This window comes from Sitodiplosis mosellana, unplaced genomic scaffold (assembly GCF_009176505.1).
Source record: "Sitodiplosis mosellana isolate CC-2019 unplaced genomic scaffold, AAFC_SMos_1.0 Smas_scaffold_6226, whole genome shotgun sequence".
Taxonomy (NCBI): domain Eukaryota; kingdom Metazoa; phylum Arthropoda; class Insecta; order Diptera; family Cecidomyiidae; genus Sitodiplosis; species Sitodiplosis mosellana.
The window spans coordinates 14955710-14981602 of NW_022601467.1; the positions used below are offsets into that span (position 1 = coordinate 14955710).

At 37.3% G+C, this 25893-nt stretch overlaps 3 protein-coding genes across 11 annotated transcripts; 1 reads left to right on the plus strand and 2 right to left on the minus strand.

Moving 5' to 3' along the window:
• LOC129579375 (dnaJ homolog subfamily C member 13) lies at nt 1–20415 on the plus strand. Of its 6 annotated transcripts, none has more exons than XM_055469429.1 (24): nt 1–1405; nt 9337–9638; nt 9739–9876; nt 9967–10111; nt 10189–10387; nt 10477–10609; nt 10696–10814; nt 10884–11136; nt 11223–11398; nt 11500–12118; nt 12190–12531; nt 14222–14430; nt 14512–14680; nt 14776–15051; nt 15179–16364; nt 16434–16618; nt 16693–16884; nt 16957–17777; nt 17868–18681; nt 18755–19306; nt 19373–19495; nt 19586–19681; nt 19749–19911; nt 20001–20415. In XM_055469429.1, exons 2-24 carry the CDS (start codon nt 9444–9446, stop codon nt 20117–20119), a joined length of 7224 nt encoding a protein of 2407 aa, XP_055325404.1. In that variant the 5' UTR covers nt 1–1405; nt 9337–9443; the 3' UTR covers nt 20120–20415. The 6 variants fall into 6 exon arrangements, with proteins under 6 accessions (XP_055325404.1, XP_055325400.1, XP_055325398.1 ...); XM_055469425.1 differs by lacking the exon at nt 1–1405 and adding an exon at nt 8211–8361; XM_055469423.1 differs by lacking the exon at nt 1–1405 and adding an exon at nt 8251–8637.
• On the minus strand, nt 1394–8268 carry LOC129579376 (puromycin-sensitive aminopeptidase). Of its 3 annotated transcripts, none has more exons than XM_055469431.1 (9): nt 8060–8268; nt 7429–7590; nt 6570–6937; nt 4643–4929; nt 4083–4504; nt 3866–3988; nt 2464–3776; nt 2247–2369; nt 1394–2103 (listed from the first exon to the last, which is right to left on the minus strand). In XM_055469431.1, the coding sequence occupies exons 2-9, from the start codon at nt 7586–7588 to the stop codon at nt 1888–1890; spliced, it is 3012 nt and encodes a 1003-aa protein (XP_055325406.1). In that variant the 5' UTR covers nt 7589–7590; nt 8060–8268; the 3' UTR covers nt 1394–1887. The 3 variants fall into 3 exon arrangements, with proteins under 3 accessions (XP_055325406.1, XP_055325405.1, XP_055325407.1); XM_055469430.1 differs by lacking the exon at nt 8060–8268 and adding an exon at nt 7859–7888; XM_055469432.1 differs by lacking the exon at nt 8060–8268 and having other exon boundaries at nt 7279–7553.
• Nucleotides 20320–25738, minus strand: LOC129579377 (tyrosine-protein kinase receptor torso-like). Of its 2 annotated transcripts, XM_055469433.1 has the most exons (16): nt 25007–25738; nt 24407–24749; nt 24125–24340; nt 23579–23819; nt 23420–23502; nt 23148–23319; nt 22919–23085; nt 22722–22860; nt 22349–22642; nt 22063–22231; nt 21531–21996; nt 21355–21449; nt 21173–21292; nt 20969–21106; nt 20770–20910; nt 20320–20705 (listed from the first exon to the last, which is right to left on the minus strand). In XM_055469433.1, the coding sequence occupies exons 1-16, from the start codon at nt 25021–25023 to the stop codon at nt 20639–20641; spliced, it is 2868 nt and encodes a 955-aa protein (XP_055325408.1). In that variant the 5' UTR covers nt 25024–25738; the 3' UTR covers nt 20320–20638. The 2 variants fall into 2 exon arrangements, with proteins under 2 accessions (XP_055325408.1, XP_055325409.1); XM_055469434.1 differs by having other exon boundaries at nt 24407–25738.
• Nucleotides 25739–25893: the final 155 nt, after the last annotated feature.

Here is a 25893-nt window from a genome sequence, read left to right on the forward strand (position 1 = left end):
TATATTTTTTGTCTCAATTTTCGCTCCATTGCAAAAATTTGAAATTCAGCTTGAATAAAAATAAATTAATAAATTGATGAGCATGTATTTGCATTTTTATTGAGGTACGGTACCTTTTTCAATGATTAATCCACCTAACAATTGATTACGTAAATGGCTTGAATTCAATGTAATGAAAATTGGATTTAACGTAAAACATTTCTTTTAAATTCAATTTAATAAATTCACCGCCAAGCTCTGGCTTACTCAATAAAATAGTTTAGACTATTACATTAGACTGGAAAAAGAATACAGGTCGTAAAATATATACCTACAATGAGACAATTTTCGCCTCCAATTCCTCCAAATATTTTCCTCTTCCATTTTATATTTACATTGATGACTCAACATCTATACTTTTGTCTCTATTTAAACTTTCAATAAAATCCTTCTTTAAGTACTAACACGGGCAATGACACGTATAGGACAATGCTATAGGCAACATTTGTAAGCGATAGAAGATTTATCTTATCCGATAATTTGAAAAGTTAAAAATTGAGAGTAGAAATTTTTATTGTTTAAATACAAAACGTATGGAGCCAATTGTCAGAAATAAGTGATCAACATGAAAAGCCATATGAATTTTATTTTTACAACAATATAAAAAAAAATCATTAGCTAATCACAATTTCATTGGGAGGATGACGATTTTTGTGGCATTGATATGACAATATTATAACTAATTTTACCGGATATGAATCACTCACTCCCAATAAATCAAACTCGAATTGTTCTTGGGAAGGTACTTTTTTATCAGACAGAAATGTTCGTAAAATGAATGAAAAGTTTGGCATTTTTGACCGCATCATTTTTATTCTGTGACAATACATTGTTATAGGAATTATTCATGTTCAAACACACTTACATACGTGACATTTGAAATGGCGCTACAGTCAGTCATCTACAAAAAAAAAAACATTTTTGCGAATATCGACGATTTAAATTTCAATTTTTTGAACGTGCGCGGTAGATTCATGGGGAGGAAGGCTTTCGATAATATTATCGTATTCCATTAATATCCAATAAACTTTAAATTGTATAAAGTGACTTTGATCCGTCATGGAGTTCTCGCTGCCCGATATCTAAATACTAGCGATGATTCAAACAAGTGAAGTATCGTGTACATTACCTTATCAATAAAAAAAAATATTATGGAAAACCGCAGCGAATAGTTTTGATTAATGACTAGTTGTTTAAAAAACGACAAAATTTATTTGTACCGCAAAGTCTAATACTTGAGCAAAACCTTTGATTAAGCAAAACCGTTGAAAAAAAATGACAGGAAATAAGATTGTGGGAAAGCAACGGAAGTGTGAATAAATTCCAAGTCGATTAAAATAGAAACGAGCGAGCATTTTGATAATTGGTGTGTATTTTTATACATAATAAACAGATTTCATTTTCATAAGTGGCGCTCTCACACAAATCAGATTTGTATTTCATTCGATTCGGCACAAACGATTGGATGCGATATATTCTTACGAAGAAAAAAAATTAACATCAGTCTATTAATTTGATTGGGATAATTTTTTTTTTTAGAATAATTCTCTCATTCATTAGTTCTCTCTGTTATCCGATCTGTTTAATTTTTCATTTATTTTCTTTCGATTATTTGCAAACATTTAGAATCGAGTTTGAATAAATAAATTAAATTAATAAGCATGCATTTGAATTTATTTTCTTCCCTTTTTTTTGACTATGAAATACGTTTTCCATTGATAGTTTATTTAAAATGTTTGTCGCTTTCCGTATGTAATTTAGTTTGTGGGTTTTTTTTTCTTTTCTTTCATTTTTTTTTTTGTGATTTCAACAAAACGGAACTTCAACGCGATTTGTTTTTTCTTTCGTTTAATTGGTGAATGAGCTCAAGTATTCAATAATATTTGGTAGGTCTCGTTGCAACCATGCGGCATTCAAACGGATTGTCTCGACGGACTGTGAAACGGTTCGTTCGGTGCCTGAGAATTCATTCTCTTTGAAGAATTTCTCCACTTCTTGTGCCTTTTCTTCCGATGCAAAATTTTCAGTCAAATATTTCACAAGGCGTGCCAACAGAAATCCACCCTGAAAAAAAAGAAACAAATATTAAGTATTTAGGAAGTAAAATATGTATTGTCATCTTTCATCCTAGGAGTAAATGAAGCTCAATGTCATTTGAATGCATGTTCAAATTTAAATTATTAAATTGATTAGTTTTTGTAAGCTACCTCGTATTGTGCTAACAGTTTGGCTGAGTTGTTTCTGAAGAATTCCCAACACATGTCACGACCCTTCGGATTTATTGCCACTGAAACGATTACGAATACGGAATCCTGTGCCCGCACCTCAGTCTGCACAAATAAATAATAAAAATTGAGTTGAATTGCTAACATCACCATAAATTTCGAAAATATTGTTTTTATTTTTGCATGAGAAAATCCTTACCGATAGCGCAAAATCAACGACACGCTTCAAAATTTCGACGTCTTTGAATGAGCCAAGGGCTCGAGAAATGCGATCCTTTTCTTCGTGTAAATCGGTGGCCCGGTACAAGCGTAGCATTTCTTCGTATGTGGCAGTGTCACCGTTTTGCATGACTGCTTTGTAACATGTCGACCGTAAATCGGCGGGCAATAAATTTTCGCCGCTGGCATGCATTTTAAAGCGTTTTTTCGCTTCTTCAATGGTCGCCGTGCATCCGTATGAAATCAAACGATTTAGCACCAAACTTCGTAGCAATGTGTCCAAATGACTTTCACCAGCCCGGCAGTCCCAGCCCAAGCGATCGGCAATCGGTGCATACAATCGAATGCCATACTCATTGAATTGCTTATCGACGGTTGTGTGCGACAATAGTGTCTGCAGTTTGATCAATGAGTTGGTAATCGATGACCATACCGTGTAATTGGTTTCATTTCGATAGGCATCGATGAGTTTCAGCACTTCGCGTGTTGGCGCACGACCGGCTTGCACCAGTGCAAACAAATCGTCTATCAAACCCAATCGATCCAATGGAGGAAGTGTTTGACTTTTAATGGCTGGTATCAATAAGTCCAACATTTCAGGCGTGTAACGTGTGCGATAGTAACCAATTGTGCCCGGATTGATTTTAACCCATTCATTTTCGGCAATGTCATCGATTTCAATTTGCATGGTTTTCTTATCAAGAATTGTGGCAATGGCAATTTCACCGGGCGCCTTTGATGTTGATATTGTGATGGGAACCATCCAGAAATAGTCTTCGGCCGGTTCAAAACCATCGGCAGTGAATTTGTTTTGAGTCAATGTCAGAATTCGTTTGTTGCCCACTTGTTCAGCGGCAGCTGATATAACTGGGAAACCCATCTGTTTGATCCATGTCGACATAACACTTGCAACCGGTTTGCTACTTGCTTCACTTAACGCTGTCCACAGGTCTTCGGTGTGCGTGTTTTTGTACTGGTGTCGTGTCAAGTAAATGTTCATTCCCTTCCGGAAGTCAGCATCTCCAATGTAATGGTGAAGCATTCGAATCACACTGGCACCTTTGGCATAGCTAATCTCATCGAAAATCTCATCAATCTCCGATGGATGTCCAACTGGCACTTCGATCGGATGCGAATTCTTCAAACAATCCAATTCAAGCGCTCGTGTATACATATCGGCCACGAATTGCGTCCAGATATCGTATTCGGGAAATAATTTATTGACACACAAAAATTCCACAAACGAAGCGTAACCTTCATTCAACCATAAATGAGTCCACCACTCCATTGTAACTGAATGGATGTAAAGGAGATTACAACAAGAGAAGAAAGAGGTTAGCTAACTGCACGAAAAAAAATGCGTGCGTCAACGCGAAACTTACCTAAATTTCCGAACCATTGATGGGCAATTTCATGACCAACGGTTAAAGCGATAGACTGTTTGCGAATCAATGATGTATTTTCTGGATCGACCAACACGAATGACTCTCGGTAGGTGACAAGACCTGCAAATGTGTCATAAAATCAGTTCAATTGCAGTTTATGTCATTCTACGAATTTCCTACTAAAAAATTCAATTGAAACCAAAAAAAAAATTACCCCAATTTTCCATTGCTCCCGCTGAGAAGTCCCCTATAGCAATAAGATCCATCTTAGGCAGTGGATATGCAATGTCAAAGTATTCCTTATAATAAGGTAACACTTTGGTGGCAACGTCTAATGCAAACAGGCCTTGTTCCTTTTTGCCAACCGGCGTGTACACACGGACTAAAACGCCGTCTTTTGACTGAGCCTCAACGTAATCATATTCACCAACCACAGCAGCCACTAAATAGGTCGACATAATAGGCGTTGTGTCAAAGCGAATTTCACGCAAATTATCGCCGACACTCTTTTCCGACACCACTGGCATATTCGATAATGCGACTCGGTCCTTTGGAACAACCAGTGTTATGTCGAATGTTGCTTTTATGGCCGGTTCATCCCAGCAAGGGAAACACCTTCTTGCATCTGTTGCCTCGCTGTAAGTCAACAAAATTGACATTCAATATACATTTAATTGGCAGCTACTAGTTGCTTCTGTTTCTTCTCAGTCAGACTGACTGAATCAACAAAATGTCAAAATTGAATTCCGTTGAATTTCACGGAAGAATACTTACAATTGAGTGACACCACCATAACGTTCCTCGCCACTCGACGTAAAATATTTGCTGCGATAGAAGCCTTTCATCTTATCGTTCAAGTTACCGCTAAACGACACATTGAGAACGCCTTCCGATCCAGCCGGCAAAGCATTTGAAAACTTCAACGTTACCGTTTCCTGTTCGGAACAAAATGAAATATCTGACGCTTCAAGTGGCTCTGAGCTACCGTCTAATGTCACCGAAGAATTTTTGATCACCAAATCGACGGCATTCAATACAATATTGTCCGTTTCTTCTTGCACCTGATTTGAAAAGAAACGAAACCAAAAGAAAGGAACGACGAAATAGTAAAAATAGACCATGAACGGATATGTAGTAAAACCTAGTGGTCTATAAATAAAATTATTGCGAAAAAAAAAGAAGTTAATTAATACGAAGTAAGGTGCTTTGCAGAACGAAATCGATTTGGTCTAATTCGCATTTACTGTGGAATATTTTCAATTCCACAGCACAAATGATGTTTGATTCATTCGATAATGAAATTAGTTTGAAATAAAAAGAAACCGCTTCAATTAAAGTGTTAATTACATATGCATGTTTTGTAATTCAAATTTAGATTAAAACAATAGGAACAATTTCATTCTTTTTTCAGACATTTTTATTTTATCATTGCGCTGAGCAAGCACCTTTTTTTGGATATTTATATGCAAAAACCACAACAAAACAATCTAATTATAATACAAATTCGGTAATGCTAAATACTCATTTGTTAATTTGTGAGAATTTTTGGCTAATTTTCATATCCATTACATACAAATTACTTTAATAAAGTAATTATTGTACTGTTTTATGAATGGAGTTTTAGTTTCCGACCAAGTTTTAGTTTTAAAAAACCAGTCGTTTTTTTTCCCATTCGCTTTAAAATCAAATATAAATGTTGTGTTTTTTTTTCTCTAGTAAAACCATTCGTGGTGCTATGACGCAAAATAATCTGTTTTTTTTTTCCTTTTAATTTTATTTTTTGCCGCGTATTTTTGCTCATCACGGAATTCTGATGCTATTGAGATTTCAAGTTTCTGTCTATAGCTCCTAATAGCAGCAGCAGTAGCACGCTGTACATACTTTGCATATCAATGCCCCTTTGGTCTATTTCGTATTCGTGCTATATAGAATACGGTCTCGGTAGTATCAAAAGGAGTTTAAAAAGCGAAAGTTGTTGGAAACAACAACAACAAAAAATGTTTTATTCACATTGTCTGATTCATGCACACACAGTTGTTGTTGGCGCTGAGCCATTTGTGTGTGTGTGTGCGTACATATCTTTCACACACATTTTTCTCTCACTCTCTCGCGTATTTGCTCTTTTTCATTTCGATTCGATACGACGAAATTCGCGTAGTTGATGCAAAAATAATACAAGATACACAGCAAAAAAAAAGCAACAACGAACAACAACAACAGAAGATAATATGAAGAATGCTACAACATATGAAATATGCGTTCTGCTGAAATTCGGTTGGTTGTTTTGTTTGTGTGTTGGTGGATTTGCGTGAGCAAGAGCGTGCAACATGCACATTGTCGAATGCTTAATTAATTTTTCAAATCACGTTAATATACGATTGTTGCATATTTCTGTGGTTGTTGTTGCTGTTGTATGCCGTTCCTTCTGTTTTGTTTAACTCATTATTTATATTTGTTGCATTTGGTCTATTGGCATCATTACTAATAACAATGATTTTAGCTCAAAAACAAAAAACAAAATAAAAGCAAATTATATGGTTTGATTATTACGAGAGGGAAAATGAATGCAAGATTGTACATGCGGAAAGAACGGAAAAGAGAGAGAGAGAGAGAGAGAGAGAGAGAGAGAGAGAGCGAAAACGAGAAGAAGAAAGTTAAGAATTGGCAAAAGGAATAGATAAATGTGATTGTTGCGACTAACCTTAAAATTAACCGATGTCTTTCCATCAAATGTAAACGATGTCAAACATGGTGTAAGCTCCAAATTATAGTGTTTTGGCACGACATTTGTCGGCAATCGCTTGAACTCGCATTTCATTTTGTTTGTACTTTGATTGACTGGTCGCGAATTCGATGGGCTACAACTGTGAAACTGATGATTATGCGAAGCGTTTATCGAAAACGGTTGATTTTTTGCAAACGATGTCAACACTTGAAATGGATTTCTTTGATGCAATATTGTGCATGCACTCCAGGCTATTGACTGTCGAAATATGCCGCCGCTGCTGTTGCTGCTAAATGTTGATGTTGTACGCACCGAATGTGTGGCTGCTGCTAAATGAATAGTTCCTGAAAAATGATCGATGCAAATGAGTACGCGGATTGTGACAAAACAAGAAATTTATGGTCCGATCCGTTATTGATGGGAGAGAGTAAAAAAAAACGAAGCGATTTATATGCACGTTTTTTTAATCCAAATCAAGAGATAAGACATAACGAACACAGACAAATGCACATACACAGCAACACAATGATAGAATTGCACACATGCACGCACACACACATACACCAATTCACGCATATTGACATTTCTCTATTCGAAAATTTGTAATCAAACATTACGTATTGATTCGTTCAATAATTTTTAATCTCTTTCACACATAAAACTGTCTTTCCTTCATATGTCTTGCCTTTCATTCACCCAACACCCGTTCGAATAGCAAACAGCCGATAAAACCGACTGCAAAACTATGCGAATTATTATCAATCACGAAAATAATAACAATGATAAAAATTAATTTAGTTTTTTTTTTAAATGCCGAAATGTCATTTTCTCTCACTTTTTACCGACGAATTCCGTGTGAAACCAGTAAAAATGTCTCGTTTGTGTAAGTTAGAAAGCCGAAGTGCCGATGTACTTCGGATGATTGGGGATGATATTGTTACTGCTGCTGCTTTCGCTACTGACAATATTTTCCGCTGACCAAAATGAATGAGCATATCTGTTGGCAATTTTGTATATAAACTTGGGTTATATGGAACACACAAAATACAATACACACTGCAGGAGAGCAGAGAGAGATCCGCTAAAACGGCTGAAATATATCAATCTATGTGTATTGGTGTGTGTGTATGTGTGTATGTGTATGTATAAATGGATGTTTTATCGTCGTCTGCTTACTGACACGTTTTTCGTTTCATTTACAATTTCCATTCACTTCACGCCATCTCTCTCTATCTATCTATCTCGCGGGCTGCTTTCTAACATACACGACATACATGTGTATACATATAAATTGGCTTTGTCGACTGTGGTTAGAATGAAAAATATATGTGTTTACAATCATTCCACTCACAAAGAAGAGCAAAGATATATACGTATATTTGCTACGATGCATCCAAACAACAACAAAATAATCTCACATACACACAACATTTCGAATTGTCGATGCATGAAAACGAATTTATTACCTTCACAAAAGTAAGAAAAATGTTCCTTTGAAAGAAAAAATGTCGGATTTTCTTTACAAAATAAAAAAAAATATTTCTCCTGTTTCACCGGGTACGAAAAAAAATTTATCCGTCTGATAAGCAAGCACCTTTCGGAAACCAATTCGATTTTGGTCTGTTGGTTGAGTGTTGAGTTGATGATTGGTATTGGTACTGTTGATTGCCCGAGTTAACTGTCAAAATATTGACATTTCAGTGCAACAGAGAAACAGTCATGCCAACAATACGTTCGAAGTGAAATTTCGACTGTGACTGGTGTTTGTGTATGACATTTCCGAATACTGTATTTTTTTTTGTAATACACAACTATTTTTTTTTGTTATTAAGTGATTTCTTTGTGCGAATCAACTTAGGGAATTCTGTTTTTTTTTTACGTTAAATTCACAATTGTTTATGTTTTGAATGCAAGAGCAATTTACTACATTTATGAAAAAATTAAAAAATCTTCTGCACATACAAATTCAGTGCACATCACGAAAATAATATGTGGTGTTGTTGGTGAGAAAACCAGAGAGAGAGAAAAAAAAATAATACGAAAAGTAAGAAAAGTGTCTATCGTTTGAACAAAAGAGTGGCCTCAGTCCGAGGAAGTGTGAAAGAGATGAAGATATTAAAAAGTCCAATATGAAAATGTTTGTAAAATAATGTAATTAGGCAAAACTTACCCAGTGTATTCGAAGCAAAACATTCAACGCATGAATTATCAATCTCATTTATGGTGGTGTTTTTTTCAATCTTTTTCTCTGAATTTGGATGCGATGAAAAGAAAAAACTCCCCTTTTTTCTCTCTCTCTCTCAATGTAATACTTTATCTCGTCAGTCTTTTGGTCACTTTTGACGAGATATCATAGCTCACATACGATGGCAATACATCATTATTTAGGGATCGATTGATAATTGTTTTTGATGAGTCAACAAACAGATGAAGTTTTTTTTCTTCACTCTATATGTGTTCGTTGTAAATTAATTAATGTGAAAGTCAAAAAAGCTGAGTGGTGAATCTTTTCGGGAGGGATTTCGGGAGGTTTCGGGTGAAATAATGTAGCGGTCATCCAATCAACATAAACATAAAGAAATTGGATTTAAATTCAACAAATTACGCCGATTAAATATCTAGAATGTGATACATTTCCGATGTGTACACAACATACGCACACACATTGCATTGATTAATTTATTCCAATTGATTACACTTTCTATTTTGTTTTGATTTTTCCTTTCTTTCTTCAATCAAATAGATTTATGAGTTTAACAACAACATAACGAAACGGTTGGCTGACGCAAACATTTTACGAGAACAAATCGTTGTGAAACGCATCGATTTCACGCTTGTCCGATTATTATTATGGTGCCGATAAAAGATTGTATCGATCAAGAATGCTATTTAGTGACAAAACACTCGTGGAAGGGAAAATACAAGCGAATTTTAGCAATCGGTAAAACGGGTGTATCCACATACAATCCCGATAAATTCGAAGTCACAAATCGATGGCCGTATTCAGATGTAGTTGCGATCGCCCCCAACAAATCAATTCAAAATGTATGTGTGCTTTTCTTTATTCATGACTCAATCACTTTTATTTCACTGTGACATGATATTAATTTTGTTGTTTTTGATAAAACTCCGTGCGCAATTTCAGTCAAACCATGAGTTTTCGTTGACATTACGGAAAGACAGGAAATATGATACGATTAAATTATCATCAGAGTATCGAAACGATATACTTACATCGTTGTTTAAGTATCATAGGGAATTTGCCGAAAAGATAAAAACTGAAGTAAGTAAAAGCGGTATCTAAGTGTGTGTGTGTGTGTGTGTGCTGTTGTTGTTTTCTTTCTAAGTCATAAGTGTTGTCATGAATTTCTAGAAATATTCCGCATACAAATACCATTGGTCTGGTATTGGATTACCAACGCAATTGGAAGTGACACCATGCTCACTAGATCAACTCGATCCTACATCGAACAAAGTGATCGCTAGCTATGACTACAAAGATATTGTGGCAACAATTGGTAAACATTGATTTTGATTTCTTTCGTTCCTAAAATGGCAAAAGCTTCCATTTTTCACGGTTTTTTCGCCGTTTTAGGCATTCAAGACTATGAACAGGGTATTGTAATTGCTTATGGGAAATTCACGCGCTTGCATTTATTCCGAGCCGCGAACCATCATGAAATCGTACAAAACATTGTACAGGCCTCAAATCAATTCATGAACATCGTATTGAAAGTTGTGCCCAGCCAAATTACACTCAACAAATTCGAACAAGAGAAATTCGGCCCATATTCGTACGTATTTGATGAACAAATCCTTATTTATCGATTAAACCGATTTGCGAATTTTAAATTTATGTTCATTTTTCATTCGGAAATTGCAGAAAAGACAATTTTCTAACATCAATGTCCGAGTTTATTGTGCAAAAGATAACGGATCGACATCCAGAGCCTACTAAGCGAATTCTGTGTCTAACAGAAGCTACAATTTTGGAACGAGACCCACAAACCTACAGTGTATGTTGGATTTCCATTCAGCGTTACTCTATCGGTAAATTCAATTTCCGTTGAATGTTTAATCGATTTTGATTTTCATTTAATAGATTTGTACGTTGAGACCGTTGGAAGATATATTTGCCTTAGTCAGAGATTCAGAAAATATTCAATTATTTCACATCGAATATAAAAACGGAATCAGCCGTTCGTATTCAACGAATGATCGGTAAATTTATATTACACTGATTTCCTAAAAACAAAACAAAAATGTTTCATTCGATTTGATTTTGCACAGTGATTCGCTATTGTCCACCCTATTGGATGCTGTACGCTCTTGCAACAATCCCAATGTACACGTTCGAATGACACGTACACCGCGTGGCAAACGTGTTGTCCCATTGTATGCAAACGTTGACGAAGAAACTGAAGCGAGTCTCTTGCGATTAATCATCCATAATTTTCAATATCCGGTAAAGAGATTCGAAATCCTTGAGCGATTCAACGCTAACATTCCGCACAGTGGTCTCAACTACAGTGTCACACAAGATGTAAGTAACTTGTGACTTGTTCGATATCTAAAAGCGATTCAATTTCATTTGGAAAACAAATAAACATGGCACTCTCTTTCGAACAGAGCCTTTTTGCTGAGAATAAAGAGAAACTGATATTGGGCGCACTACAAGCTTTAACACAAAAAGAAACTGAGAAAATTGCCGATATATCAAATTTCGAGCTGGAAGCCTGTTTTCATTCGCTTCGACGTCTATTGGCCAGTAAAACTGGATTTGCTGCGTTTACTAATTTACCTGGGTAAGTGGCTAAATATTAAATTTTTCCATCCATTGGATAATATCAGATGAGTTGTCCACGAACAAATTGTAATGAACATTTTCTAATCCGTTGGATTTCAGTTTCCGCGAATCAATTGGAAAGAAAGTGGTGGCTTCATTACATCGAAAAGATTTGGCTGTTACATATGCCGCAATCGATATGCTGAATTCGTTGATGCACTCGATGAGCGGTGAATACAATCTGAAGCAAGAACAATTGAACAAGTCATCGCTATTGTCATCGAAGCAATTTTTGGAAAATCTACTCAACACATGGACAGAGCATGTGAACTTGGGCAGTGGTGCTCTCATTCTATCGGCGATGTTGGATTTTCTAACGTTTGCTCTGTGTGTACCGTACAGCGAAACCACGGATAGTAAGCAATTTGATAGTCTTTTGGAGATGGTTGCCGGTCGTGGCCGAGCCATGTTCAAGCTATTCCAGCATCCATCGCTTGCCATAGTCAAAGGAGCCGGCCTGGTGATGCGAGCAATTATCGAAGAGGGTGAAGCGAATATTGCAAATCAAATGCAAACCCTTGCATTGGATGAAGCTGCTTTGTGCCGACATTTGTTGGTTGCTTTGTACACGCCAGTGAACGATTCAACCATGGCAGCGCATCGACAATTATCAAGGCATTTAGTTGGGCTGTGGATCACCGATAACGAAGATGCCATGCAACTATTTCAACGCATTTTCGTAAGTTACCATTGCGAGCAATTTTTTTCAGTCAAAAATTCGCATTTAATCGAACATAAAATCATTTTCAGCCTGCCGGTTTGCTGATGTTCCTCGAATCGATCGACGAAGTGCCCACCACCGATGTCGAAGAGGACAAACTAAATTTCCGTGATAATTTAAATTTAGCCATTCAACATTCCAATAAGGGCAAACGCAGTGTGATCGAAAAACATTTGGAAGGCATCAAGCATTGGGGCCTAAATTTGATCGATCGACAGGAGAAAATCAATCAGTCACTTCAAAACCGTCCCATTGTGTTGCGAAATCGACGCCAAAGGAAGAAATTGAATGATAAAATCATTAATCTTCCGTATTTTTTCTATCAATTCACCAGAGATCATAGTATTCCCAATTTGATTTGGAATCATAAGGTGAGCTTTTGTTTTTTGTTCGAATGAAAAAAAAAAAAACAATTGAGGGCACAACTACACTTTACAGACACCTGCGGAAATCGTCAAATTTATTTGTCATTATTTAGCTAAGGACTAGTGCTACACAATGGTATATGAGTTAGGTGGCGCAACCCCTTAGGTACCCCAAAAAGGGTGTTTGAAGGGCGACCATGAAAATCAGGGTATTTACACCAAAGGTCATATCTCCCCAGCCATGGGAGGGAGGGCAATACTCCTTGGATCAAAATTGTAGTACTCGTGAACACCTATCCAACGGTATACATAACTTTCACATTTGTTTACGTTATGTTCGAAAAACCGTTACACGAAGAAAATCAAATTTTTGGGCCAAAAAAGTAAGTTTATCCTCGTTTTCTGGGTCATTGGGTGGTTTTATCGTTGGAGTGTGTTCAGGAAAATTGTAGAGTGACTCAAGGAGGACAACTTTGCTTTGACTATTTTGCCCCATCTCCTTATGGCAAGGCAGTATAGCCCCCGGTTTCACTGAAACAAGGTCAAATTAATAAATACTGAGTATTTTCTTGTTCTAAATGTCATACTAATTGCACCATATACCATAAAATATCCCGTATAAAGCTTGGTATGACACCTGTATGGATTTTATACCTAACCTCACTTTACCACAATACATATATATACGATTTATAAATAACAAAATAAACTAGGTAGGCACGAAGTAAAAAACCAAACCACTCAATTACCACGCGGAAAAAATGGGAGGGGGTTAAAAGGGAGTGCAAGACCGAACGAGCGCGCGCGCGCGACCCTCCCACCCCCTCCCATTTTTATTTCATTCTATTCATTATAATGGGTTGATTAAATGTATATGGGGTTTCATTTCGGAAAAAATGGGAGGGCGGTTAAAAAGGAAGCACAAGACCTTCACTCGCGCGCGCGCGCTCGTTCGGTCTTGTGCTTCCTTTCTAACCGCCCTCCCATTTTTATATTAAAACTGTACGTAAAAGTGACATTTGAAAATGTGTAATACAAACTGTTATAGTGGTATACAAATGTGTTATACTGATATTTGGGAGTGATATATAGACTGTTATTTAATATGCGGTGCCACTTGTACGATATTAAGAACAAGAAAATATTCAGTATTTATTATTTTGACCTTGTTCGAGTGATACCGGGGGCTATACTGCCCTGCCATAAGGAGATGGGGCAAAATGGTCTATAGCAAAGTTGTTCCTCTTGAGTTCTTCTACAATTTTCCCGAACACACCCCAACGATAAAACCACCCAATGACCCAGAAAACGGAGATAAACTTACTTTTTGACCCAAAAATTTGATTTTTTCGTGTAACGGTTTTTCGAACATAACGTAAACAAATGTGAAAGTTATGTATACCGTTGGATAGGTATTCACGAGTACTACAATTTTGACCCAAGGAGTATTGCCCTCCCTCCCATGGCTGGGGAGATATGACCTTTGGTGTAAATACCCTGATTTTCATGGTCGCCCTTCAAACACCCTTTTTGGGGTACCTAAGGGGTTGCGCCACCTAACTCATATACCATTGTGTAGCACTAGTCCTTAGCTAAATAATGACAAATAAATTTGACGATTTCCGCAGGTGTCTGTAAAGTGTAGTTAAGCCCAATTGAGGATCCCAAATACATCTTTGTGTGTCTTTGCTTCCAGACAAGAGAAGAGTTGCGTGTTTGCCTTGAAAATGAGCTGAGACAGTTTTCGAGTGATAAAGAACTATCAGGGAACATTGTATTGGCATGGAATTATGAAGAGTTCGAAGTGAACTATCAGTGTTTGGCTGAAGAGATAAAAATTGGTGACTATTATATTCGATTGATCCTTGAAAAAGACGATTGGCCACAGCATTTAGTGAAAAATCCGTGAGTACAATCCGTTTTTCTTCCAAAAAAGTGAAACTGCTTGAATGGATCACTATAATGTTATACGAATTTTTGTTCCAGAGTTGAACTATTCAATGCGCTTTATCGTCGAGTGCTATGTCGACAGCGTGTGAACGATGATCAGCTGACTGTAACCTCTCTGCAGGCATTGGCCAAAGTGTACAAACGATATCATGAGGAGATTGGTCAATTCAGTGATATGAGCTACATACTTCAATTATTGGATCGCGTAAGCATTTGATTTAAATATGATCAATCGTTACCACCAAATTTATATTCAAATCAGCTCATTAACTACCCTCCATCCATCATTTCACTTTACAGTGTTTATCGCCTGCTCTGCGTGACGCATTGATCGGTCTTATCAATTGTCTTGTTTTGAACAAAACCAATTGTCGTCCATTGATTGAACACGTCAATTGCTTGGTTGACCTAATAACGCTGGCACACTTGCACCAAGGTCGTGCACTACCGAATACAAAAACGAATGTGATTGAAGCCGGACCGAATCAAAGATTTCAGGAAGAAAAAGACTGGTACTATAACATTGAAAAGGAAAATGAGAAATCCGAACGTTGTGGGCCAGTTACATTCTCTGAGGTAAAATTTCGATTTTTCTTCTTGTGGAAACTTGTTTACCTTTTTCGAATGGAATATTTTCGAATTTGTAATTCGAAGATTTCAATCGTGGGAAAATATGTCTAAATAATTCAATGTTTGATTCCAGCTCAAGGAGCTATGGAATCAAAAGGTAATCACGCCACGAACAAGATGCTGGGCAATTGGAATGGATGGTTGGCGATCGTTGCAACAGCTGCCTCAATTGAAATGGTGTTTGATGGCAAAAGGAACGCCATTGTACGATGAAACGGAATTGGCTGCGCATATTTTGGATATTCTGATCAAGTGCACGAGCTTCTTCCCGAGTCGAGCACGCGATGGCAAAGCGGTATTGATACCAGGGCCGAAACTATCGCGAAAACTCTCGGAGTTTGTTTGTTTGCCACACATTGTTCAAGTGTGTTTGACCCATGACCCGGGCTTGCTGGAACGAGTGGCAACGCTTTTGTGTCAAATTATGCAAGATAATCCCGAAATGCCAAAAGTTCATTTAACTGGAGTCTTTTACTTTATGCTCATGTACACCGGCAGTAATATTTTGCCAATTGCACGTTTCCTAAAAATGACCCATATGAAACAGGCGTTCCGTAACGAAGAGTCGGCACAGCAATCAGAAATCATGCATCGGAGCATATTGGGTCAATTGCTGCCAGAAGCAATGGTATGCTTCTTGGAAAATCACAGTGCTGAAAAGTTTGCCGAAACATTTTTGGGTGAGTTCGATACACCGGAGGTGATTTGGAATTCTGAAATGAGACGCTTACTCATCGAAAAGATATCGGCACATTTGACTGATTTTACACCGAAATTGCGTGGGCATACAATGGCACGTTACCCATATTTGGCGATACCTGTGATTAGCTATCCACAGCTTGAAAACGAACTGTTTTGTCACATATTCTATTTACGTCATTTATGTGATACGAAAAAGTTTCCCAATTGGCCGATATCCGATCCGGTTTCACTGTTGAAACACACGCTGGAAGCATGGCGCAAGGAGGTGGAGAAGAAACCATCTCAAATGACTATACAACAGGCTTATGAAAATCTTGGCATCGATTTAACGAAACATCCGCGACCGGATGAGACGCTCGTTCGCAAAAGCTACTATCGTTTGGCCCAAATTTACCATCCGGACAAGAATGCAAATGGGCGTGAAATGTTTGAACGTGTGAATGCAGCGTATGAATTTCTGTGCTCCAGATCGGTGCTTGGCACAAATGGCCCGAATCCAAGCAACATTGTGCTAATTTTGCAAACGCAAAGCATTCTCTTTGATCGATATGCAGATGGTGAGTTGAATGTGATTACAATGTGGTATCTTGGATTATAAATCTAAAGTATATTTTGAACTTATTCAGAGTTGAGACCATACAAATATGCTGGATATCCACAATTGATCAAAACAATTCGATTGGAAACGAAAGATGAGCAACTATTTTCAAAGGAAGTTCCACTGCTTACAGCTGCCTCAGAACTTTGCTATCATACCGTGTACTGTTCTGTGCTAAATGCCGAAGAACTCCGACGGGAGAATGGTATCGAGGTAATTATTCGAAGAGATTCGATTTTTGTCCGGTTTAAATAAAACTCCAATAATAATTTACCGATCAAATTTAGGCTCTGCTTGAAGCATACACTCGCTGTGTTTCTATAATGGGCGTTGATTCAAAGCCAACCGAAGTGCATTATCAAATTATATCGAATATAACCAAATGCTTTGAAGTGGCATGCAACTTTGAAAATTGCAAAAGCAAAATCATTGAATTGCCGCAGCTTATCACCGATGTCTGCCGCGTGGTGTATTTCAAAGTGAGTAATGGTTGTCATTTTTGCATAATTTATTTTCATTGGCATTGAGTCATTTCCCCTGTTCACTATTAGCATACGCTGTCCGTTGGTTTGGTGACGAGTTTAGCAGCCAATAATTCGGAGTTGCAATCGAATCTAGTGAAGAATGGTGTGCTTTGGTCGTTATTGTTGTTCCTATTCGACTATGATTACACGCTCGATGAGAGCGGAGTGAACACTAGCGAAAAGACCAATCAACAAAAATCGGCCAATAATTTGGCACGCATGTCAATCCTATCGATTGTGGCACTGTGTGGCTATGAATTAAAATTGGTCCTCGATGAAAATGATCCATTGAACGTAGCGATTCGGTATAATACGGCTGTTACTCCGACGGGTACGGCGTCGGGTGGAAGCTCGATGAAGGAGTCAGCTCAATCGTCACCATCAACAACCTCTCCATATACCTCAAACGCAACCAATATAATACAAAACAATGCCATTCATGCGATCCAAATGAACAATAACAATCCAAATAAAGCAACGGGTGAGAAGATCAGCGATGGCGAAGAAGTGTTTGAATCGGAACAAGTGGCCAATGTGGAAAAAGAGAATTTTGCCAACAATCGAAAATACACGATAAGCGGAATTCCAACGAATTTTTTTGTTAAGAAAATCGTCGATCGACTGCTTACCAAGTATATCACCGATAAATTTGCCACGCATAGCGATTCGGAAGTGTTGAAAGTGCTTACATCGAATACACGCAATCCGTACATCATTTGGGATAATGCGACGCGAACACAATTGATCGACTTCCTGGAACATCAACGAACGACAAGTGCAAAGGAAAAATACGAAGATATCGCTGATATTGTGAATATTGTGTCTGAATTTTCATTTGACGCTCACAGGTGGGCTATTGAATACATTTTTTTTTCATTTTTAGTCTTCATTTTTATCCCTGAAAAATAACCATATCAAATCTTTTCCTCATTGCACAGAGATGAATTGCAAATCGCTGGAGTGTACATTCGTATTTACAATGAGATGCCAACGTTTCCAATCAACAATCCGGTTTCGTTTGTTATTGATTTATTGGAATTCTTAAAGCAGGGCTATTCATATTTAGTTTCAAGCAAATCGGGTAGCACACGAACGGGCAGCGTTGATGGAATTTTGATGCCAACATTAGCATCGAATCATCCGCAACGGAAAAAATCGGGCGGCACAGGCAGCCAGGATAGTTTCAATAATGTGCTAACTGAGTACAATCGATCAAAGGCGCGTAATCAATTGAAAAAATCGGTATCTGATGCATCCACGTCGAGTAAATGTGATTTCAATTCTCAATGTGGTGATCCATTGGACAATATCATATCGGTATTGAAGGCATTGGTGTCTGTGATAAAATCGAATCCAAACGTTGAGCTACAATGCATCGGGCACTTTGATATGCTGTTCGGATTGGTGTCAACGAATTTTGGTGCACGTGCTAAGGAGATCAAAACACTTGGATTGGAAATCGTTTCGTTGGTATCTCGAAACAAGGAATGTGTCAATGACATAGCTGCTTGTGAAATTCTTGGCAAATTCCTGATTGCACTTAAAGATGATGAATTGAAGGCCAGCCAAATGAAAGTGTTGGAAACACTGTCCGGTCTGTTGAATGTTCAACGAATGGTCAAAGAGGCTCAAGCTAAAGGTGCTGTTGTTTACCTATTGGATTTGTTTTGCAGCTCACGCAATCCACAAATTCGGGAATTTTGCTCAGAGCTCCTTGGTAAAATGACCAGCGACAAGCTCAGTGGACCAAAGGTGAGTTCACAAGCTCTAAAAATTCCTTCTCAACATTTTTTTCATATTCTTTTTTCTTTATCTCTTCGATTAGATTCGAATAACCGTATGTAAGTTCTTGCCGGGCGTGTTTCTGGATGCAATGATCGAGAATCCACAGATTGCCGTTCAGATGTTTGAGTCAGTGCACGAGCATCCGGAATTGATATGGAATGACAAAACACGAGACAATGTCATCGATTCAGTATTAAATCATAGCAACAGCTTTTGCAAGCAGCAAATCGCCAATCCAAAACAATTGTGGAAGGATCCAGACACATTGAAGGATATCATAACTGATGAACTCGTTGTGTCGGGCGTTTACTTGAAGCTATTCATTAGTAATCCATGTTGGACATTGCGAAAACCCAAGCAGTTCTTATCCGATCTATTGGATTTCATCAGTATCAATATCAATCGGACAACAACGGCTAAAGAGAAGGAAGCGCTCGAAGTGTCAACGAATGCATTGGTTGCACTACTTCATGCTCAGCCCAATTTAGCCGATGCCGTGCCAGTGCTCGGTCACATACCCAAATTCTTTACACAGTTATCCATTCAACCGAAAAGCGCCTTAAAAGTTCTTCATCAGCTTTCACTATCGGAGGTAATGTCCCCTGTTCAAATTTGGTAATTTAAAGACAATTTCATAACGAATTGATCCCATTTTCAGGTATGTGTTCAAGCCATATCACAAACTGAATGCATAGGCTCGCTCAAGAAATGCATGGAAAATAATAAAGAATTGCAAGCCACTACATGCGAAACATTAAGCCGATTATTCAAATGCCAACACGTGCGTATTGAACATTTTATTTAGACATCTTTTAATCAAATTCGAACATTTTTAACTTAATATCACTCTATTTGTATTCAAATCATACAGGATTCGCTCATCCGCCAATCATTGGACTGTAATTTAATTCCATATTTACTGAAAATCCTGGACAGTAGATTAGAGTTTACAGACAGCCCATCAATGGTACGAATAATTGACTAGTTGATTACTTTATTCAGCGATCTAATGAAAATATCTGTATTTTGAATAGGTTAAGGCCCAAATTGTGGCTGCTTTGAAAGCGATGACACATAACCTGAGCTACGGTGATAAAGTATCTCAGCTACTCAATTCGAATCACATTTGGGCTGAGTTTCGTGACCAAAAACATGACTTATTCATTACGGATACGAATGTGCGCGGATATTTAACAGGTAAGATACTCGGTTTGTTCAGTATTTTTCTACAGTACCTTGGAAGATCAGATTTTTTGTAATATTCTGCGTTCTATTTTACTTTACAGGCGTTGCTCCAACAGCAGGCTACCTCACACAAGGACCAAGCAAAAATGTCGAGGTATTAACATCACCGCCGCCGATCGATCGCGATGACCCGTTAGCCCGAACCAATGATGATGCATAACAGAAAACCGTGTAACAAAAATCGTTTAAAACGTTCATCTCCGAACAATAAATTGTTGTATGAAAGTGAAAGGTCAATTAAATAATGTTAAATGATGCAATAATTGATCATTTAAAAATTGAATACACAAGCTAGGCAATAGATAATAAAGAAATCAATAATAATAAAACAATGGAAAAAATATATACTCATGTGTATCATTTTTATGGATTGATAAAATTCTTTTTGTAATTAATGCCACTGCAAGAACAAAATTGTCACAAATTTAATCGAATAAAGAACACATTTTAGTACAATTCCTTTTCTTTCATATTTTCACCAGTGCTATGGATAATCGAAAACAAAAGGTAATTTTTCGATCGATATATTTAGAGTCATGTCACAACTATATAGGCATTATCTCTGGATGCCCGAAATCTCAAAATGCTAACTGTGACTTCTTTATCTAACGATCAATCTCTTGATTCTAGTCTAAAATTGAATCTCTTGACTCAAAAAAAACTTGATCACAAAAATTGTTTAAAATGGCCGTAGATATGCATTATCACGGGTAGTTTCAGCTTTATGGTGCTCATCGAAACTGCAACTGAAATAAAAAAATGCACAATTACTATTTCCCATTGATTGTCTGGTCTTTCGGGGAAGCTTACCATGTTGCTGATTCTAATCTGTCGACTGGCAATCCATTCTCTTTTGTCTTGACGATGAACTGATCCATTTTTAGTGAAATATCCGCAAAGCCGGGCCGCTTATCTGGATCATTATGCCAACAGGATCGCATCAGGTCATAGCTAAAATGTGACCAAATCGTATTAATATCCTATTTGAGACAAACGCAAGTATTCATACAATTCTTTGCTGCAATTTTTGGGCTGTGACATGCGATTTCCTTCTTTCAAATAGTCAAGCAAATCTACTCCTTTAACAGATGGATATGGTTTATCGCCCATTGTGACTATTTCATAGAGCAGAATGCCATATGACCAACTAAATGAGAGAAAAATGATAACATTCAGCATTGTTTTGATTGAAACATCTTCAAAGTTCACGTACACATCACTTTGGCTGGTGAACTTTTTATCAGTCATCGATTCCAGGGCCAACCACTTGATTGGAAGTCGTCCTGCAGTCCTTTTCTGGTAAAAATTGTCCTCATGAATATCGCGACTCAAGCTGCGAATGGATAGAATGTTATGCTATATAGAAAACCAATCACAAGAATGTATTATTCTCACCCGAAATCAGCGATTTTAACCGTTTTGTCAGTACACACTAGAACATTTCGTGCAGCTAGATCTCGATGCACAATTTTATTGTTTGCCAAAAATTCCTGTTGAAATAAAACGAATCAACATGCAATGAAGCGAAATTCAAGCTGAAGATCTTCATGTCGACATGAACAATCACTCACCATGCCAGTTGCGATTTGCTTGGCAAACATCAAGAGATCCCTTCCGGTGAGGTATGGCAATGCGTCGTGTTGATCAGCTTTTAGCGGTTTCATTTCATGTCCATCGTTGTTAAACGGTTTCGACTGGATGCCATTTTCAGACGAAACCAACAGATCATACGATCGATTTTCTACGAACAGTAACACCGCCGGGTCTTCAGCAACTCTGGTTGCGATGTCGGTTTCATTTTCGTACAGAATATTGCAAGAATGTTGTTTTTCACACATTGGCTCTTCCAATGCATGTTCGTCGTACAGCCTATTGAAGACAATACTCTGCGTGTTTGATTGGGCTGGTTGCTCATTCGCTGCGAGCATATTCTTTGGATCGATTGTTTGCAGTGAAATCGATTTGTCTTCGGGTGTAAATTTGTCAACCAACTTCGAATCGTAATTCGATTCAGGTGGAAAGGCTTCGCGGAATTTTCTATGAATGACAATTGGTTTGCTGTCAAAACGGTTTTTTTTTTCAATAGAACTGATTACAACTCACCTCAAATAGTCCAACAAATTCCCCTCGCTACAATATTCGGTGAGCAGCATCATGTCGGATATTTTGGTTGAATGGCCAACAATTCCAACGATGTTTTCATGATGCCCAACTGATTTCATCAGCGTGATCTCACTTAAAAAGCCTTTGATATCTTCGATGTCAGCATTTTCTGAAAATGGTTTTCAAAATGTAACAAAAGCTTAAATGCAATGGACAATTTCTCAATGATGCACCATCAATCGCTCTTAGACTGACAATTCGATTCATTTAATTTTACTCTCTCTACCTTTCAACATTTTCACAGCGATGACTCTGTTTGCTGGTTTCAACAGTCCTCTTCTCACAATCCCAAATTCTCCTTCACCAAGCACTTCAAACAGATCAACATTGGATGCTTTGATTTCCATTTCATCTTTTTTGTACGTTTGGATCAGTTTGAGCAGGTGCATATCCTTTGAAAAGAGCTCTTTTTTATGCCTCAGCCGACTGCGTCGATTTTGAATCACAAGGAAAATGATCGATAGACTTGATAGAACAGCGAATGGTAATAATATGCACATCGCTACGACTGTGTGATTTCCTAGCCAACATAAAGAACATTCTCGATCGTTTATATTGCTAATTGTACATCTGAACGTTTGTCAAGAGTGTGGCCTCACCTTTGTGTTTGTCTTGTCTCTTCAGGCTGAATTCAATGATTGGATTCGTTGTATATCCTCCCTTAGAAAACGCAACGATTTCTACGTCATAATACATGTCCGTTGTGTTTACCTCAGAAAAATACGCATAATTCTTCGACTAAAATGAAAATTTGAATTAGGCGAATGAAAATCGTTTGATTTTTGTGCACATTTACCCCAGAAACATTCTGCGATAGGATGTTTCCTTTGTTCTTATACAGATTTATCGAAACTTCGTAACGGTCTGGACTGCCTTTGGGCATGTCCCATGTGACATTTATTCGATAAGAACCACTGTCGAGATCTTCATGTGTGGAGTTTATATTTGATAAAGGTGGTGGACCTGCAGAAAAGATGACCATGAACCATTTTTTTTTGACTGGAAATAAAAGCAAACGATCTTACGGCATTTCTGGAGATCGAATCCATGGAATTCCCAACAGGTTGGTGTTATAAATTCAATCGTACTCTTATTTCCGATGATATTCGGATGTTTACCATTCACTGCGTGAATCTCCATCATATACTCCGTTTCGAATTTTAGTGTTTTCTCCTCCACATGGTAGAGTTCGATAGGCTAATTGGTTTTGGATCATGATTAGATTAATAAAATAGCTATAGAAAACACCTCCAGAGGTATATGAAAACATTTTCTCCATATGAGCTTGTACACATACCTGCAGTTTGCGAACGTTTTGCTCACGAAGGTAATTCTCATCTCTTGTCGCATACAAGTGGATGTAATAGTTGCAACTTTTGTCTGAAACCATGAACAAAGTGTGTGAATTGACAACAAAGATCAAATCTAGTAGTAAGTAATCAAATGGAATATCTACCGTCTGTTGGATCCCATTTGATTGTCGTTAAAAGTGGTCCTTGGCTATTTTGCACACTGTAGCCCAGTTTGATCGTTTCATTCGATATCGGGTTCGGTATGTAACCTTCGTTGTCCAACGTTTTGAATAATTCCACATTCGAGAAATGCCGATACACAAAATTTTCACTAAACGTACTTGTGTTCACGGTATAGATTGTGTTTCTTTGCAAATTTTCTATCTTCATAATCGATGAATCGCTCTGTTAAGACAATTTTGAATACAATGTAGTCAGAGAATTTGTCCAAAATCAGCTGTGAATGTCTTTTCAATAAAAAAAATTCGTAAGAATTTGGCTTTGATGTTCAAAATGCCACAAAATAGTATGAAATACCACCGAAGAGAGCTCAAAATGACAGAATTTACATCATAAGTCTGTGCCAAATCAGTCACAAAACGGCACACTCTTCAAAGTGGACCATTTTCAAAGCATCATATGGTAGCCGAAGCTCCAATTCCAAGCCAAATTCTTGAATAACGTTAAACATTTGACTGAGAGCAACTTACCAGGTAAACCAATCGCAGTGGAAGTCCACTGCTGTTTGTTCGTACTTCTAACAGAAAAATAGAATTTTCGAATATCTTTGAGCCATTGCCGACTTCAACGGTTAATGAATCCACTTCTCGACAAATAAGATGAATCTGTTGGTCTTTGTTATTGATGCTATTCAACAGAAACGTCTGCTTTGTCTTAATACAACTCTCATAACAGCCAGAAAAAACCTAAAATCACAATTTTTAGTAATTCAAAGACTAATTTCATTCAATTTGTGTTTAATTGATTTTTACCGTTGTAAAATTGCCGTGCAGGCACTTTGCCGTGCAGCCGGCAACATTTTCTATCTGTAGACTGTCGAATGCATCTTCCAACTTTCGAATCTCACATTTGATTCGTTGAAAGATTAGCACGATGCACAGAATTCGAACCATTTTAATCAATACGGACTGCATTTTGTCATGTATTAAAATAAACCAATTTATAGCATCAAAACACGGATTGCATTCTCTTAATTTGATCGACTGGTCGATTGTTTTTATCCAATTTCTCAAAAGAAGACAGATATGCACACCAATTGCAACTAAACATGAGTTTTCAATGAATTCAATGTCACTTTCTCTTGTGAAATTGTTTCTATTTTGAAAGTTAACATACACAAAACACTTTACAATCGAAACACTATTTCAACAAAAACCGTTAAGCAAAGCTGTCCGATCGTCTCAAGTTTGGAACTGCTAATGTCTTGTTTGCAAAGATTGACACACTCATAATTCGAGAAAAAAAAATCCGACAAAACGTGCATAATGTTTGTGTTTCTAACAGCACCAATGCAAAAAAATTATGCTTTCAATCGGAACAAAGTCATTAGGATTTTTAATGACTTCCTTTACCTGGTATTTGTAACCATTTTTTGTTTTTGTTTTTATGTTTGTTTTGTTTTAATGTTTAAATGGTTTGACAGTTCCGTTTCATTTTAAATGTTTGCATTGCCTGTTTACACACCACAGATGAAACACTTTTTCGCAGAGTATTTATGCAAAACTGTCAGATCTTTTCAACTTTTGTGTTTCTACTGTTTTTTGTGCGTATCATTTGTTTGTTTTGTGCGCCGATTGAGGCATATCACACGACCGAAAACCGACGCTAACAGATTAACCAACACCGACTCGGTTACAAAGTGGTACGTCTGCGGTGAATTCTCAGAATATGCTGTGTGCTGTGTTAGTTACCGTTAAGCATCAGCTCGGGGTATTTCAGATGCGATTTGACATTTGCGAAAGACAACAAAATATTTTTTGGCTAACCGTTTTGATGATTCCGAAATAAACATAATTCGATACTGTTCTGAAACTTTAATTTCTTGAATTGACGTCGAAAATTGAGTTCAATGCTAAACGTTAACATTGTGGATATGGTCTGATATTATTCAGTTCAACTTTTCTGTCATGTGTTATGAAACGGATGCAGTTTAGATCGTTTACATCAATTTTTGATAACAATTGTAACATTATAGCAAGATCTTGGCTTCATAGCTGGTGAACACTTGCCTTCATATCATCTTTTCATATGAACATATAGCGAAATTTGCCGCAAATTGATGTAAGCATTTATCACTGTCATAATGAATCTTTTTCGTGCTGATTCAGTTCTGGTTCAAAAGACAAACCAACTATTGAAAAATATCGACAGCTTATTTTTGTAAGTCATGTGTTCATGTTGATTCCATTCGTGTTGGTAATATGAACCGAATCACAAGCCCTAATCACTTACCATAATT